The 17,898-nt window shown below is 45.1% G+C and overlaps 1 protein-coding gene across 6 annotated transcripts in view; it reads left to right on the top strand.

Annotated features, from left to right (window-relative positions):
• SSBP2 (single stranded DNA binding protein 2) overlaps positions 1-17,898 on the top strand; it is an 875,377-nt gene that overhangs the window by 602,073 nt on the left and 255,406 nt on the right. For all 6 annotated transcript variants that reach the window (XM_078675324.1, XM_078675321.1, XM_078675326.1 and 3 more), the window contains exon 5: positions 10,599-10,688. In XM_078675324.1, the coding sequence (XP_078531450.1) occupies positions 10,599-10,688 (90 nt within the window). The remainder of the gene's footprint in view (positions 1-10,598; positions 10,689-17,898) is intronic.

The raw sequence follows: 17,898 nt of genomic DNA, 5'->3' as shown, positions 1-17,898 counted from the left end.
TTTGCTTGGCTGAATTAATATATTTATACCCAAACTGAAAAGTGTGTATTCAAGAGGAAATATTGCAATATGTTTTTAACCTGGTATTTGAGGGGTAAATCATGTGGTGTTGGGGAGAAAGGCGCGTGCACAAACCAACCACGTCACACACCACCATTTGTCTGTGCTTCGCATCAGACTTCAAAGGCTGCCGCTCCCGACCCCCCACCCCCCATCAGACTTCAAAGGAATGCACTCCGCTCCCCCGCAGCAATGCCGAGAGCTTGTTGTAGTAACACGTGTACCCCACTGGGACTTACAGGCTCTGTTGGCCACTCGCTCATTAGGCTCCGTCTAAGATGGATCCCCAGTCATGGTGTGCTAGACTGTGGCTTTAGGGCACCTTGAGCCTTGTGTTTATTTTTGCTTCATCTTAGTTTTCCGTACATATATGTAAGCTGCGCTTTGGGTTTGCCTAGCTCTAGCTTTAGCCCTTGTGGACTTTGTAGTGTGTTCATGAGGTTGTGCAGTAGAGCATGTAGTGTGTGTCTGTCATACAGACTGCTTCGTAGACCAGCGGAAGGAACATTTGCTCTCCATGCAATGTGCTTATTGTCTATCTATGACAAATTGTGTGCAGATCTGATCGGGCCGATGTTCACAGCTCTGCCGCTGCAGTGTGTTCAAAGAGAGCACATCCAGTCTTCAGGTCTGTAACTAGTGACTACTTCCAGCCTTGGTCGGAGTAAAGAGTATACAAATGTTTTCGAGCCACATTTACTGTGTAATTTATCAACTTACCATGTTTATTACAAAGAGGGAAGATAGCGTTGCAGGAAATGGTCAACACATTTTCAATAAGCCATGCTAAGATCAGAATAGTCTCCTCTACACGATACGCCAGCATCTAACTCTGAAATGCCCACTTCCTGCGTATGGATTTGCATCGCAAATGCAAATTACTTGTTAATTAACTTTACTGTAAATGTTTGCATTGCTGATGGGCTACCAGGAGCAGGACAGGGCCCTCCTTCTCGTTCCCACTTTCCAGATCAGCCTTACGCCTCTATCGTTGTTAACGTCTGCCCTGCCAATATTTACTTCAGACCCTCACCCACCCTCATCCACCCTCACCCACCCTCCCCACCCTCACTCACCCTCCCCACCCTCACTCACCCTCACTCACCCTCACTCACCCTCACTCACCCTCACTCACCCTCCCCACCCTCCCCACCCTCCCCACCCTCCCCACCCTCCCCACCCTCACTCAACCTCACCCACCCTCACAACACTCACCCTCACCCCCTCACACCCCCTCACCCTCACACACCCCCTCACCCACCCTCTCACCCTCCCACACCCCCTCACCCTCGCACGCCCTCACCCCCTCACTCCGCCACACACCCTCAGAAGCCACACCCTCTCACACCACCTCACCCTCACATCCCCTCACCCCCTCACCGACCCTCACCCTCTCACACCCTCACACCCCCTCTCACCCTCACACCCCCTCACCCTCACACCCCCTCACCCTCACACCCCCACACCCTCACACATCCTCTCACCCTCACACACCCTCACACCTCATGCCACTGCCGCACAGCCTCACACTGCCGCACAGCCTCACACTGCCGCACGCCTCACACTGCTGCACACTGCTGCATTACTCACACTGTTGCACGCCACACACTGCTGCACGCCACACACTGCTGCACGCCACGCACGCCACACGCCACGCACGCCACGCACGCCACATGCCACGCACGCCACACGCCACGCACGCCACACACTGCTGCACGGCTCACACTGCTGCACGCCGCACACTGCTGCACGCCGCACACTGCTGCACGCCGCACACTGCTGCACGCTGCTGCATTACACACTGCTGCACGCCACACACTGCTGCACGCCACACACTGCTGCACGCCACACACTGCTGCACGCCACACACTGCTGCACGCCACCCACTGCTGCACGCCTCACACTGCTGCACGCCTCACACTGCTGCACGCCGCACACTGCTGCATTACTCATACTGCTGCATGCTGCACACTGCCTCACGCCTCACACTGCCGCACGCCTCACACTGCCGCATGCCTCACACTGCTGCTCACTGCTGCATTACTCACACTGCTGCATGCCTCACACTGCTGCACGCCTCACACTGCTGCGCGCCTCACACTGCTGCGCGCCTCACACTGCTGCGCGCCTCACACTGCGGCACGCCTCACAACACCACCATATCACTCTGGGACACCACCACATCACTCTGGGACACCACCACATCACTCTGGGACACCACCACATCACTCAGCCCACCCACATCATCAGTCAGCACCACAACCGCATCACTCGGCACCACAACAGCACTGTCCTTGCTTGCTACCAACAAGCATTGCCATAGCCAATAGGACTCGCATTAGGAAAGTGTAAGCTATTGGCTTTGTAAATAACAATGGTATTAATTTATATATTTTCAAAGCCAACACATATTTAAAAAAATTGTCATTTACAATACCAATAGCTCACACTTTCCTAATGCGAGACCTATTGCATTGCAAATGCTTGTTTACATTGCTGCTAGTAACACTGTCTGAGGCACTGAGGAGATCACGGTTGGTAATTTTTCATAGCGTGGCCACTAATGTAATCTTGTCCTGTGTGGTCACTATTATTACACTAATATTAGTATATCTGGATAATTTTCATTGAACATAAGTAGCTCTCGGTACCGAAAAGGTTGGAGACACTTGATCTAGATAGAAGTAGTGTGCTAGCTGTTTACAGTAGCCAAACCCATGTAACAGGCAGTCGATTGCAAGCATTCAGGACGGAGCTTGGTCATCTGTGAAGAAGACAATGCCTTGGAGGCTGGTGCTTCTAAGTTACCACTTCCTTGGCTTAGCATGGGGTTGTATGTGATCTTGGCCAAAATTCAACTTGTAGGAAATGGTTCAGACTTACTATTGCAGATAATTGTTTTTCGTACAGATTGTCTTTCGTGAGGTTGATGAAACCAATATGCTGAAAGCCATTCTTGAAGAAAGGTTTGTTTCTTCATGTTTGATTTTCATTTTGGGGCTCTTAAATGAGGGTGGTAGTCCCTTCCACGTGACTCCAGTTTTTTTACCTGCTTACTCTAGCTCCTACTTTGTCGTTTTTTTACAAACCCCTAAATCCTCCTCTCAATATACTCCCTTTTTTTACTAGCCCCTTACTTCATTCCTAGGTTATTCCATTCTTTCCCACCCCCCTTACTCCCAGTTCACTCCCTTTTTCACCAAACACCTTTACTGACCCCCTCCAGCTTTACTCCCTTTTTTACAAACCAAATGCTCTTACAAACTCATTACTTCCCCTCCTGCTGTACGTCTTACCCTTTATTAAAAGAATCATTTTTCCCCCACTTTATTTACTTTTTTTAACAAACTTCTTACTCCCCTTCCTGTTTTACTCCTTTTCATTACTCCTCGCCCTATTTACTCCAATTGTATGCAAACCCCTTGCTCCTTCTCTTGTTTCACTCCATTATAAAAGCACTGTCCCCTTTACTCTCATTTTTTATTTTTTACAAACCCTTTACTCCCCCTTCTGATGTATTCCCCTTTCATTACAAAACCACTTACTCATGGCAGGTTAGCCCAGCACCATGTGACTCTGGGCAATAGCTCGCTTAATCTTCCCGACGGCCCCCAGCGCCTAGAGACCCTTACGGGTGATTGTGCGCTTTACAAATGTGGACTTTTCATCATCAGTTGTTTTTGCAAACCCCTTATTCCCCCACTATTGCCTTTAAAAAGAAAATAAACTCCTTCTCTCTTAACTCCCATTATTTTTCCATTGCCCTTACTTACCCAAGCGTTTTATTCTATTTCTCCCTTTTTAATTTTAACAAACACTTTATTTTACTCACCCGAGCCCCCTTCTGCCCTGCAGTTCTGTACGTCCACCACAGTTCCCTTCGTACCACTTTGACACGCTGAAGGCTTCTTTCTGTACTTCCCATCTGTCTGTCAGCAATGTTGGCATTCTTGCACATGTTCACCAAACATTAATGTCTCGATGTTCAGATCCGTCGTGATGGGCACCTTGCCCCTTTAGTCCCATAGGACTTTTTGGTTTAATCTGATTTGCAGATGCACCTCCAAGATGATACTGGGTACCTATTCTAAGTGCAGGAATATACATCTAGAAGTCTCTATCAGATGAACAAGCTATTTACCTTTGATAACGTCTTATCTGGTAAGGAGACTATCTAGTCGCAGATTCCTTACTAAACCTCCCATCCTCCCCGCTCTGTGAACCGATTCACAGGGTCACCCTTCTTAGGTAGTGTGACCATGCGTCCTGGATTTGACCGGACGGTCCCGGTTTCCCACCAGCCGTACCGGGCAGCTTTCAGGAAATTTAGCTCCTGTCCCGGTTTTTAGAGATGGTCAACTGAAAATGGCAGGAGGTGCTTTTGAATCTTTTACAAAGCAGGGATACTTATCAGTTGTTTCAAGAAAATAATTTAATAAATTCAAATTCAAATAAGCTTTATTCGATTTTTAGATTAAAAATCATAAAAGCATCGACAATACAGGAATAAAAACCGTAGACATTTCATTTCATAAACACAGAAAAAAACCATCATTCAACAATTTTTGTGCAAGATTTAGTAGTCCTATGTAATATAAGGGGAGCTTGGGTAGAAATCGTACAGATCCCAAATACGGATGGTGCCTTGTATTTCTTTGGGGGTGCAAAATGGTAAGAAAGGGCAACATTGCTGTTTTTGAATGTAATTAGTACCAGGTCCCCAGCAATGCATTTGGGCAGCGTCCCTAACCATCCCACCCTCCTGACACTCAAGATACCCCCATCTAGCCCCGGCGGCAAGGGTCTATTGTTTTTTAGCCAATAGATGGCCTTATTTAACAGATCCTGCTGGGATTCGCGTGTTCCCTGGGTGAGGGCAGGGACCCCGGAGAGGACAGACACATACGGGCGGCCTCAGGGGGCAGGTTGATACATGGCATTCTTGCCAAGGCGGATCTAGTCACTGTATGGATAGTTGATGCAGGTTTGACAATTACTTTGGGGCTTATTAAAGTAGGTGTACAGGGTGGCTGTAATTGGGGGGCACCATTGCCAGATTTATACTTTTCGGGGGCGATGGTAGGGTTAGGGCAGACGGATGTGGCCATTATGGTAGCTGGAAGAGGATGCTTTTTTATTACAGACTCAATGTTGGTCAGCCTTTCCCCTAAATCATTAATTTTTGTGACCAAGGGAGAGATGGCAGCTACCAGCAGTTGCTCAATTTTGGCCAATAAAGTCATGTTTAGAGACAAAAGAGGGTCCTCTAATTTGTCTGCGGCCGTGTCCTCGATAAATGCTGTTGGTTTAGCAGGTGATGGTATTACATTGGTGCACAAAATGTGTATACTTGTATTGTTCCCAATGTCAGTTGCGGAGTCGTGCTACCCTCTATTGTGAGAGCCCAGGGGCGCAGCATTTACTTGGTTGTAGGCTTTATCAGCGGGGCCATCTGACTTAAGACAAACTGTATCCACAGTAGGGGAGGTTATAGGATCAGGGACGTACTTTGTGCCACACAGGGCGTTGAGTTCTTCCCATATAGACATCGTGTTTTTAATAGTTTAATAATACAGTACGCCACAAAGGTCAAAACTATATTGCAGCACAATACCTCCTTCTGTGATGGGATCAAGTGGGGTGGTCCGTCCCGGCCTCCTCGTGCCTCTGAGGGCCACAGAGGGCCCGCCCTTTGCCCGGGCTTAGGCCCGCGCGCGATCCCGCGACGCGGGGGCTCGCGCTGAACTTGTGAGCACCTCCGGGGGCGGGACCGGACGTGCGCGCCTTCCTCGGCGCTAGGGGTGCTGGGGGATGTGGTCCTCTGTCTCCGGCGTCGTCAGGGAGGCCGGCAACCCGGTGTGGGCAGCAGTGTCGCAGCGCCTGTGCTGCGGCGAACCAGGACCCCAATGTCAGGCTCCCAGGTCAGTTTCCCCGATGTGGAAAGGTCCCCCGCTCCCCCGGGGCTCGCGCTGAACTTGTGAGCACCTCCGGGGGCGGGACCGGACGTGCGCGCCTTCCTCGGCGCTAGGGGTGCTGGGGGATGTGGTCCTCTGTCTCCGGCGTCGTCAGGGAGGCCGGCAACCCGGTGTGGGCAGCAGTGTCGCAGCGCCTGTGCTGCGGCGAACCAGGACCCCAATGTCAGGCTCCCAGGTCAGTTTCCCCGATGTGGAAAGGTCCCCCGCTCCCCCGGGGCTCGTGCTGAACTTGTGAGCACCTCCGGGGGCGGGACCGGACGTGCGCGCCTTCCTCGGCGCTAGGGGTGCTGGGGGATGTGGTCCTCTGTCTCCGGCGTCGTCAGGGAGGCCGGCAACCCGGTGTGGGCAGCAGTGTCGCAGCGCCTGTGCTGCGGCGAACCAGGACCCCAATGTCAGGCTCCCAGGTCAGTTTCCCCGATGTGGAAAGGTCCCCCGCTCCCCCGGGGCTCGCGCTGAACTTGTGAGCACCTCCGGGGGCGGGACCGGACGTGCGCGCCTTCCTCGGCGCTAGGGGTGCTGGGGGATGTGGTCCTCTGTCTCCGGCGTCGTCAGGGAGGCCGGCAACCCGGTGTGGGCAGCAGTGTCGCAGCGCCTATGCTGCGGCGAACCAGGACCCCAATGTCAGGCTCCCAGGTCAGTTTCCCCGATGTGGAAAGGTCCCCCTTAAAAAACAGGCATGCTACTGGGTTTAAAACATTGCTTTTTATAGATTTTCGAACTGCCTGTTTTGTAATTCTCTGCTGAGGAGCGCTGTCATTCTGTCCGCTCGCTTGAAGTAAAATTGTAGTCCTTCTATTTCCTTGAAATTTCCCGGTTTTTGGCTTTAAAATTCTGGTCACACTATTCTTTGGGCCTTAGCAATAGACACCAGTGTGGCAGCAGAATTTTTTGTTCTGTGCTTCTGGTGTGGATTGTCGTGAAAAGAAACTGATGTTGGTGTGCCGGGGTGGCGCCTATATAGGCACAGCGCGCGTCACTACCGACGTGGAGCAGAACAATGAGACAAACGGCGCGCAGGGATACTCCTGAAAAATTTCTGGATACAGTCTGACGCCTGGGGAATATTCTAAAGTAAGTCATCTGCAGCTAGATAGTCTTTAAAGAGGCCTGAGAGGTAAAAGAGAGTAAGTAGTAAGGAATCCAAGTTTAAAATCTGTAGATGGTATAAAGCCTGCACTGTCAAGTAGACAAAATAATTGTCTTAGTATTTCAGGATGGCACCATTTCCTCCTGTCAGTTGCCCATGAAGAGGTGTATGTGTGTTTGTGTCTGTCTGTGTCTGTCTGTGTTTGTGTCTATATATATATATATATATATATATATATCATAGAGACCAACTTTCTGCCATGTTTATGTACCACCTGAAATCATCGGTGTATGAATATTCGAAACCTAAACCCATAGGAGCTGTAACTTCTAGCCTGCTGCTGCAGCTGTAATTTCTTCCGCCTTCCCAGAGAGCCGTGTGGAGTGTGGTCCACAGGCCCCCGGTATTTGGCGCTCGTTCAGCGGCCTCTGGAACTGAATATTTATACAGACAGTGTCGCCTGTTTGCAGAAGCCCCATAGTCTGCAGCTAATGCCCCCCCCTGCACTCAGGAAATCTCCTAATGGTATTGGGAGGAAGGGGGCTCATTAGCTTCCTTCCTGAGCAGTGTCATTCGTGTTTCCTGCAGTTACTAAGTCCTCAGCTAAAGTGAAACAGAAAAAGAAATGCTTCACATTTTGATAATTGTCAACTCTGAGAAAGACTGTCAAATTGTTACCTTATAGCATTTTGACTTTTCTCCGTGGTGGTATTTGATATTGTTTTGGGTATCCCTAAATACCAGTGAAGTCTTTTGAGAAGCTTGTCACAAATTTCCGCATTGGCGCACACTATATTTTCTCCCTGATGTAAAAGCCTCATAAGCAGGCTTGAAACAAAGCACGAAGGATTTTTCGGACACTCCAGGCGGCATCAGAGGTTATGTACAAGTGGTGCCCACCATAGGACCCTAAGACGGGAAATGGCATTTTTGGTCGTCAAGAACAACTTTCACCATGCCAATAAAATTCATATGACCAAAAACATTATTCAGGAAGGATAAACTATTACAGAAGTCCAATTCTATGTCTCAAAAACCTGAACTGTCATTTTGCGATTCTGTTGAGAGGTACAGAAGGCAGGCAACGTCAGTTGAGCCAAAAGGGCTTCAACTCCCTGATCCCTGTCCCTAGGACCCCAGCATGTCCCCTCGGGCTGCTGCAGCTTCTAGGACACACATGGGACCTCAAAGCCTTCTGCAAAGTATGTCAAGTGCATACAACCAGTGGGAACTCTGATCCTGGGTGTAACGTAACGTCAGCAGGGCCAGAGACGTGTCTAAAACATGAACGTAAAATTCTGCAACTATACATGTTTTTAAAAGGCTCACGGCACAAAGCAAGTCAAACGAGCTAGAACTAAAATTTTCTTATGTCATAATTCCATATATATTTTTGTTTGACCATGCAGAATCCTTGCGAGATTGTTCCTTGCCTATCATTTTCTCTGTGTTTTAATTACATACTGAGGACCTATTACATTGTCCTTTGTTGTTGTTGGGTGTCGCAAGAAAATGTCTACTTTTTTTGTGAATGCGGATGAGATACTATAACAGTAGGTTTAATACCTGACCACCGAGGCGCAGACCACGCTGATGTATGTGTGGGAAGAGAGTGGGTGGCTGCAGGGGTCACTGCAAATATTGGAAATGGTAAACAAAGGCTTGAACTGCTGAAAGTAGCCTTGGGAGGAGGGAGGAACCCATTAAGATACTTAGATGGTACTTTGCATTTCTGCTCCAGCACAATCCATGGAACCTGATAGAAGGGTGGGGGTTTGTACCCTTCTCGATCCAATGAGTGTTGTGCGCCTGATGTTGAGACATTGAATTGGGCTCCTTAATCTAGCCCTTACCTCCATGGTGTTTATTGTTTAACTATCGCCTCCTCAACACGGTTTCTTCCTGGTCCTTACTAAATGAGGGGTGTCCACCTCCCCGTCACAACGTGATCTCGGCAAAACAAGAGTACTTCCCTACATCTTTATTTCTTCTAAGCTTTTATCCATCTCAAGTGACAATAATGGGAATTCCTCATGCATGAGCAACTTCATCATGTCTATTTAAAAGCAAAGTATAAAGAAAATGACATTTCAGTGATGACTTTGAAGAACCAGAACTCTGCCATATTTCCAACACTACTTTTTGAAAAAACGTTGGTATTTAGCGAGTATAAAAGGCCACATGCTTGTTTCTCCTTGTCTATTGTGTTTACATTTTCTGTACATACTGTAATGCAACGGCAGATGGCGGTTTAAAATATGAAAAAGAATCTGCCCTAGGGTGGTGCTATTTTGCCGTTTTTGTTAGAAGCATATGCTATCAAAAAGAACATAAATAAATCATGCTTTTGTCTAAACTTGGGAACAAAATGCTTGCAATATTTTTTTGAAAAATATTCAATCGCATTTAATTTTAATATAAAGGTATGTGTGCTTCTTGGCAGGTGTACATAAATCTGGTATAAACTTTTTTTTGTAATTTTGATGCACACCACAGGTTAGTTTGAACGCTCAAGAATTAATAAATTTAAAAAAACAGACAAAAAAGCATTGGTAAAGTAGTGGCCCACCAGCCCTGGCCTTGAAATGCACCTCTTTTTATGGGGATATGCACATGTGATTAGAAGTCATCAGTCTCAGTGCAAGAGATTGGTTGAAGTGTGCTGACCCATTATCTCATGTTGTGCGCTGTGGTGGACGAAACCAAAATGTGAATGACAGTTGACAAGTCAAGTAAATGAAGATGGGTATCCCATAATCGTTCCACATGTTTATACTTTTGTGCACTTATTACTGTCTTTTTGTTGACGGCAGCGAAATGGTGAAGAGGTCTCCAAGCCATACCTAAAAATGTGTCGATAGTGTTATCTTACAAACCCAAACTCTTGTGAGATAAAGAAATCGGTGAAAACCAAGCTGCAAAAAGGAATAGGAGTCTGTAGAACAGAACCATCTGTAAATGCAAAAAAAAAGTACATTTTTGAGTCATTGGTGAGAAATGGACGTGTATAATAAATGCACTGCCCCTACCATCCTGTGCCTCCCCCCCCCACGCGGCGCCCATTCTAGCTTTCTGTGCCCAGGTTGCTGTACGCTTGGTTGTTTTCTAGCTTCTCTCTGTATAAGAGCTCGTAGTGCAGAGGATTTACTCGCACCGTTACCACCCCGCACAGACAGAATGTTAGGACATCAAGCCTGTCACATCTATATAATGAAATGTGTAGGTCTTCATGGTAGCGCACTCTTTCTCTCAATGGAACTCGCAGTATTTTGATAGGCCCGTGCAAGTTTCATGTGTCTATCATTGTTGGGTGGGTGCGGCTGGTAGTATTGAAGTGTTAGCAGCAACATTACGCGTGTGTCGTGTGACGATAACCCCGCGCTAGGGGTGTAAAGTTACTGCTGGGCACAAGAGATGCCGGCTGTGCAGTGTTTGGTGCTAGTGTCTGATGGCTGCTTTTCCTTTGTTCTTTTCAGAGTGCAGCGGCAGCGCCCAGTCCGGTGCTAGGAAACATGCCCCCAGGAGACGGCATGCCGGTGGGGCCCGTGCCGCCCGGCTTCTTCCAGGTACAGTTTGCACCGTAGTCTAAAGCTTGGCTTTTAGAGGCTTTGGAATATTTTCAGCTGTGCCGGCCAGATTGCTATAAAATTGCCCACAAACCGGATAATATGCTTTCGTCATGGGAGTGTACATTGCAGACAAAGGCTGGGAAGTGCATAATTTACTTGAGATCCTACTGAAAACATTCTGGCGCTGAGCAAAAAAAATGCATTATATGAGGCAACCTTCGTGACCCTCGCAAGAAATATTTGACTGTTGTTGCCTTGTGAATAATTTGTTTTCATGCGTCAGACAGTTATTTTAAAGTTTTAGCTACATCGATTAAATGGACCTGGAAACCTACCCATAATTATTTTTGTTAAGATTGCAAATTTTTGGCAAACTGTCGCAGCATTTTATGGTTTATATGACTGTTACGCACGACCTGGTTCTTAGAACTTGATATAAAAATCAGTTGTGTTATGTACTGGCTTCTCATTTTCTATTTTGTGAAATATATTTGCTGTCAGCGAAGGATCATATGCTGAATTCAGATAGGTCTAAAGTAGAAAACGTCAGGGATACACTTGCAGTTCTTTGCAATTATTCGTTAACATTGAAAATACATTAATTTATAGTGTGTTTTGTTGAGATCCGAGTGCAGGGTGGGGGCAGGAGGGGACTATAGGACAAGTTTCCATAGATAATCTATGCCTGAGCCAGTATGTTTATTTCTGATAGACTTCTAACTGCAGATTCCTCACCTTGTCATTATTCCCCAAGCGTCAGACTGGATTCGAAAAATAATTGCGCTTTATCCCGGCATGCAGGTAAGTGACACAGTGCTGCTCCGTGCTAACGTTACACCTCTCTGGAAGTGACGTGTGAGGTCGTATATAGGCACCTCCCATGAGCATTGACACGAGTTCATTTCTTGTGTGCATCAATAGACACATATTTTGAGCTAACCCTGGTCTCTTTGAGTGTGCATTTCTTACAAGTTTTCAAAATCTCTCTACCAGTGTGAAAGAGAAATGTCCTCTCAAAAGGCATGAGGATTTAAAGCTTGTGGGGAATGACACTAACAAATGTCTGTAACAGACCCCTATGTGGCTTGCTTGCGGTAGAACCACAACTCAGTCCTACAGCGACTGTGCCTTGATGCATCCAAAAGCCACCTGAGAGTGAAAGGCAAATGTTTTTGTCACTTAACATTAGAAGACTCCACGTCGGTTGAAGTCAAAGGGAAGATTCCACTACCTGAATCATTCCCCGCAACAGGTCGATGTCCAAGTCTTTGCGTATATCTAAGAACAAAAGTACAAGCTTGAGACAGTTGTGTCGTCTCCTGAGAGGGTGTGAGGGCATCATTGTGCCTTTCGAACTCACTCTAAAAGTCATTCCTCGAATCGGCACACAATCACACTGTCAGAGGCAGGATTCAGTACTTTCTGCCAGGGTGGAAAGCCTTAACCTCAGACAGGTGGATGTAACAGATTGTATAGCCGGGATACACCATTTCTTGAAACACTGCCACACCTTCCACTGTCTTGAGAATGGCTGATGGTTGACAATGAGTCCTTTTTACAGAGGAGGAACAGGCACTGTTGGCCACAGGAGCCGTACAAAGGGCACCGATGCCTGAAGTAGGTCGTGGTGGTCATTCCCGCTACTTTATAGTACCAAAGGAGGACAGAACCCTCCATGCCATTTTAGATTTGTTGCCCTCTCAATTCCTTCCTGCAGAAGGACAAATTCAAGATCCTTGCCTGGCTCAGGTCTTGCCTGCACTCGATCCTGGAGCTCAGCATTGCACCTGCAGGGCGCTTATTTTCCAATTTCTGTCCTGCAGGGCCACATGAGCAATATGAGGTTCACAGTGGGGTAGAAGCATTTTAAGTTCGCTCTACTTTGTTTTGGCCTCAGAAGTGCCCCTTGGGTGAACATGAAAGTGATGGCAGTGGTATAGCCCATTTTCAGAGGTCAGCAGTTTGTCTTCCCTCTACCTAGACTACGGCTGCAGAAGGCAGGCTCGCCCCAGGCATTTGTCACCCACCTCCCGACTACGGCGAACCTCCTAAAAAGGATGGGGTTCACTGTCAATGTGCTAGAGTCACACCTGACTCCTTCATCTGTGCTCTCTTTCAGCTGAGCCATTCTGGACACAATGCAGTTTAGCCCCTCCTCCTCGGAGCGGAGAGTACAGGACACTGGGGCTATGATTAAGATGTTTCAGCCTCAGTCCTGGATTTCAGTGAGTTTGGCTCTGGGGCAGCTGGGATTGACAGCCTCCTGCACCTTATTGTTCATGCAAGTCAAATAGAATATGTGGGTTCTGCATTGATATCTTTCCAGTGAAATCTATGCTAGGGAGATCTCTACAATCAGGTTCATATTTTGGAGCAGGTTGCGAAAGACCTGTAGTGGTGGCTGATGGACTGTGATTGGGTCAGTGACAGACTCATCTCCCTGCTTTACTCCGAGCTGACAATGGTGACCAATGCATATCTTTTGGGATGCGATGGCCACATGGGAGAGATGATCAGTGGATTCTGGTTTCTGGCGGAGGCTCAGTTCCACATCAACCTGTTGGTGCTGCCAGCCATTCGCTTGACATTGAAATCCTTCTTGCCATTTGGTGAGGAGTGGCTCCAGCCCGCGCACCGCCACTATCATGCCATCCAACACCCCCCACCGCAGCTGGAGCAAAGCCACACAGACCCAATGGGCTGACGCTCTCAACCCAGACACCGCCACAAACCTGGACCAGAGTGTCAAAAACTTCAACAATTGGATAACCACTGCGCCCCTCCCCCTATCAAGCCGAACATGCATATCAGATCCTCCAAGCAAGCAAGATGGTACACCGAGGAGCTGAGAACAGCAAAACGTGACTGCAAAAGACTGGAGAGAAAATGGTGCACAAGCAAGAACACCTTCAACATGACCTCCTTCAAATCCTCCCTCAGTCCTACCGCAGAATGATAAGAAAGAAGAGTGTACTAACCGATTGGATCAATGACCGCTCCCATCACAGCAAAGAACTTTTCAAGATAGTCTGGGAATTCACCAAACCCACAGCCACTGAAACAGAATAACCACCTCTCAAGAACTCTGCCCTCACCAACTTTTTCCAGCACCATCCGTTGGTAAAAGTTTATGGCCTGGTGCATTACTAAGCAGACTAACCCACTTCATGCATGCCACACTGTCTGATGTGGTATTTGTGTTATCCCTTGTCCAGCGAGGCTTTGCTTTTTTTTTTTTTTTGCTTTTTTTTTTATTGAGAGTTCAAATATAACAATGCAGTACAAGAGACAAGACATATTTGAAATCCAATTAATGCAATACAGAAGCAAAGAATATTGAGAACAACCATACAATTTGTCATTATAACATTTAAATTATAAAGTGCAAAATTGTGTAAGAGCAAGCAGGCAATCGTCTTTCACTAATATTCAAAAGATTTTGTTAGAATTAAAACAATACAAAGCCTTTAAATTCCCTGTGGGAATTCTCAGATAATTTTTCATAGCTAGATTTGTAAAATGCATCGTGCATATACAAAAAGATCTTAATAGACCAACAAGTTCATCCAGGAATTTATTTATTTATTTTTTAAATCCGATTAAGTAGTAACAAGGCAAATTTAAGGATCAAACCCACTCCAAAATGTATCATATTTTTTCAGAGCCCCTGATCTTAGAGCCTATTTTCTTTCCCTATCCTGGATTCTGAGTAATTTTGTCTTCCATGCTTGGAAGGATGGGACAAGATCTGTTTTCCAGGACTGTAATATAAGGGATTTCGCTATTAAAGAAGCTATAAAAAGGGACTCATCATGTTGGGTATGAATAGAAGAGCAATTAGGACGGAAATTAATTCATCCAATACAATATTAGTTTTAAGGACAATTGAGAGATATTTTTCTATTTCCTTCCATAATACCTGGATTTTTGGGCACTCCCAAACAATGTGTTTCCACGTGCCTTTTCCTTCACATCGGAAGCATTTGTCGGCTACTTGGGGGAAAATATTATGCAAAAAGGACGGAGTTCTATATATTAACCATTTATTAAAGAATTGCATACGTTTAAAATTTGCTCCTCGAAAAATGGTTTTATTAAATTTATTTATTTTATCCCATACCTGTTGATTAATTGTAACATCTTCCCTCTTTTTCCATCTTTCAGTAATCTTGCTGTAAAAGTCCTGATCTTTACCCTCTCTTAGTATTTTAATCCAAATACTCATTTTCTTTTGTGTTTTGTTATTAAGGATAGTGGAAATATTTTCTTTCATAAATAAATTTCCTATATTGAGTTCTCTAAGTTTTGGATTTATCCTGATAAACGACCAGTTCAGCGTACAGTGCGAATGGATTAACTGACTATTGATTTCATCCCAGGATTTCCATCTGTTGCCCAACAGGAAGTCTTCAATTTTCTCAAAGCCATTCTCCTTCCAAATAGTTAATATATATTTGTCCATACATCCAGCATCTCCCAAGCTAAAATTCATTAAATTTGTCTTGTTGCTAAAATTAGGTAATCCATAGAATTTAAAAAACTGAGTTTTCACCTTAAAGATCCACTGCAGGGATTTATAGCGTACTTTTTTTCGATCTTTAGTGATTCTGACTGGGTCATAGATTTTCAATTCCAACAGCATCCTTTTAACAAAAAAAATCATCCGACTCATGGGAATCTAAAACAGAAAACCTGTGACTATAATGTGCAAAAGACGCAAAATAATATTCTCTAATATTTAGGAGGGACAGCCCTCCTTGTGTAGATGATAAATATAAAGTGCTCAGTGCAAGTCTGGGAGATTTTTTTGCCCATAGGAAAGAATAAATCAGAGCTTCTACTTTTTTAAAATAAGAGGCCTGGATTGCGCAGGGAATTGCACTAAAAAGGAAATTAAAAAGGGGTAATACCGACATCTGAATTAGCGATGCCCGCCCTATAATAGACAGGGGTAACAAATTCCAACGGTCTAAGAGTAAGCCCACCTTTTTTAATAAAGGTAAAAAATTAAGTACAAAAAGGTCATCTAGGCTATCCGATACAAATATTCCAAGATATCTTTTTGGATCCATGTTATATATCCGCCTGAATTCTGGAGCTAAAGTGTCTATAGTGCAGTTAACCAGAATAATTTCCGTTTTGTTTACATTAATTTTATAACCCCCTAGCTTTTGAAAATCAGAGAAGATTTTTAAAATCCTCCGTTGACTAGAGGGTTAAGAGTCTATAAAAAGGGCAATATCATCTGCATACAGTTTTATATTTGTCATTCCTAATATTGGGGCTGTGTCAGCTTTAATATTCCTGATGGCGATCCCGAATGCAAATAAAATTGGCGACAGGGGACATCCCTGACGCGTGCCTCTAGTGACTTTACAGGACCCAATATTTGTATTATTAATGATAATTTGTGCCCTAGAATTCATATACAATTGTCGTAAGAGAGAAATAAAAACATTCGGGAAATTAAAACTACGTAAAATTGCAAACAGGCAATCCCAAGACACTAGATCGAAGGCTTTCTCCGCATCTAAAAACCAAATTTGAGCCTTCACCTTATTAGTTTTAAAATAATCTAGTGCCTCCAATAAAAATGTAGTATTCGAATGGAGGTGTCTGCCTGCAATGAAACCGCACTGATCGTGAGCTACCAGGGATCCTACTATTTTATTTAATCGGTTTGCTAAAAGTTTTGTAAACATTTTATAATCTGTATTCAGAAGGCTAATCGGGCGGTATGAATTTATATTTTCCTTGTCCTTTCCTTTTTTTAAAATACTGACCACCACCGCTGTATGGAAGGAATCCGGTGGGGGACCTCCTTGGAGTAAGTTATTAACTAATTTCAGAAGTTCTTTGCGTAATGTTCCCCCAAATCTTTTAAAAAATTCAATGGGAAGGCCATCCTCACCATTGGCCTTACCGTTGGGGAAAGACTCAATCACTTCCTCTAATTCCAATAATGTGAAATCTTGAGTAAGGTAGTTATTACTCTCAGGATCTAATTTAGGTATTTCAAGTTGCTCTAGAAATTCCAAGATCGAGTCAGATGTAGCCCCCTCAGATGCTTGATAAATTCCCTCATAGTGTTTTAAAAACAGTTCACCAATAGAGGTGGTGGTCTTAACTTGTATTTTAGTGGTGGGGTCTAATAGCTGATCTATTCTATTGCGGACCTGCTTTTTTTTAGATTGCCAGGCCAAAAGCTTTCCTGTATATTCACTCTCTTCATATATTTTTTGTGCGTGTAGGTTGCTATTTGTCTCGCCTAAATCATAATAGAAATCCTTCATTTTGCATTTTGCCACGTTGAGTTTGTGACCAGAGATCTTAGATCTGACCCTATAATGCTCTTGGGCTGCCTGTGAAAGTTCAGTTTGGAGTTTGATTTTCTCCTCCCTTTTTGCCCTCAGCTTAGGGATTTCTTTAGATGTAATTATTCCACGTAGAGTAGCTTTAAAAGCATCCCAGATTATATTTAATGGGGCTGAACCTCTATTCTGTGTAAAAAATTGCTCAATCGTTTGGTTAATATCTGTGCACCATTGTTGGTCAAGGAGATTAAATTTATTAAAAAAAACATCTACTTTTAGGTCTTGCTTCATAATTCCCCAGATTGCCCTCCATACAAAGAGCTGCATGGTCTGAGAAAGCATTAGGTAGATGGGCATAATTGTATAATACTAAATCATGGGATGACAGAAAAAAATCTAGCCTTGACGCGGAATTGTATTTTGCTGAGTGGCATGAATACTCGCGCTTGATAGGATTTAACTTTCGCCAGTGGTCAATAAGATCAAGATCTATTTTACAACTTTGGACTGCTAAGGCAACTTGGGGTTTATTCTGTCGACGGTCTTTCTTAGTGGAGTCCAATCGCGGGTTTTGTAATAGATTAAAATCTCCCCCCCAAATTATTGGCCCAGAGAGACCAGTTAATGCCTGTTTTACTTGTAAAATAACTTGAGGGTCGTCCAGAATTGGTGCATAAACTGTAGCAAGAATAATACTGACGTTATTTAATTTACCGTGTGCAACTGCTCATCTACCTCTGAGGTCCATGCAAGTCCCTTCAAGATTAAAACCTACGCGTCTCCCTATTAATATGGAAACTCCTCTCTCAGCCATCCTAGCAGGGGCAGATATGTTATAGCCCACCCAGCTTTTGAAGAGTTCAGCTGACTCTGCATGGTCTTTATGATGGGTT

The sequence above is a fragment of the Lissotriton helveticus genome, chromosome 2_1, assembly GCF_964261635.1.
Source record: "Lissotriton helveticus chromosome 2_1, aLisHel1.1, whole genome shotgun sequence".
Lineage (NCBI taxonomy): Eukaryota > Metazoa > Chordata > Amphibia > Caudata > Salamandridae > Lissotriton > Lissotriton helveticus.
Note: the sequence above shows the minus strand (reverse complement) of the source record. Positions and strands in the feature narration are given on the sequence as shown.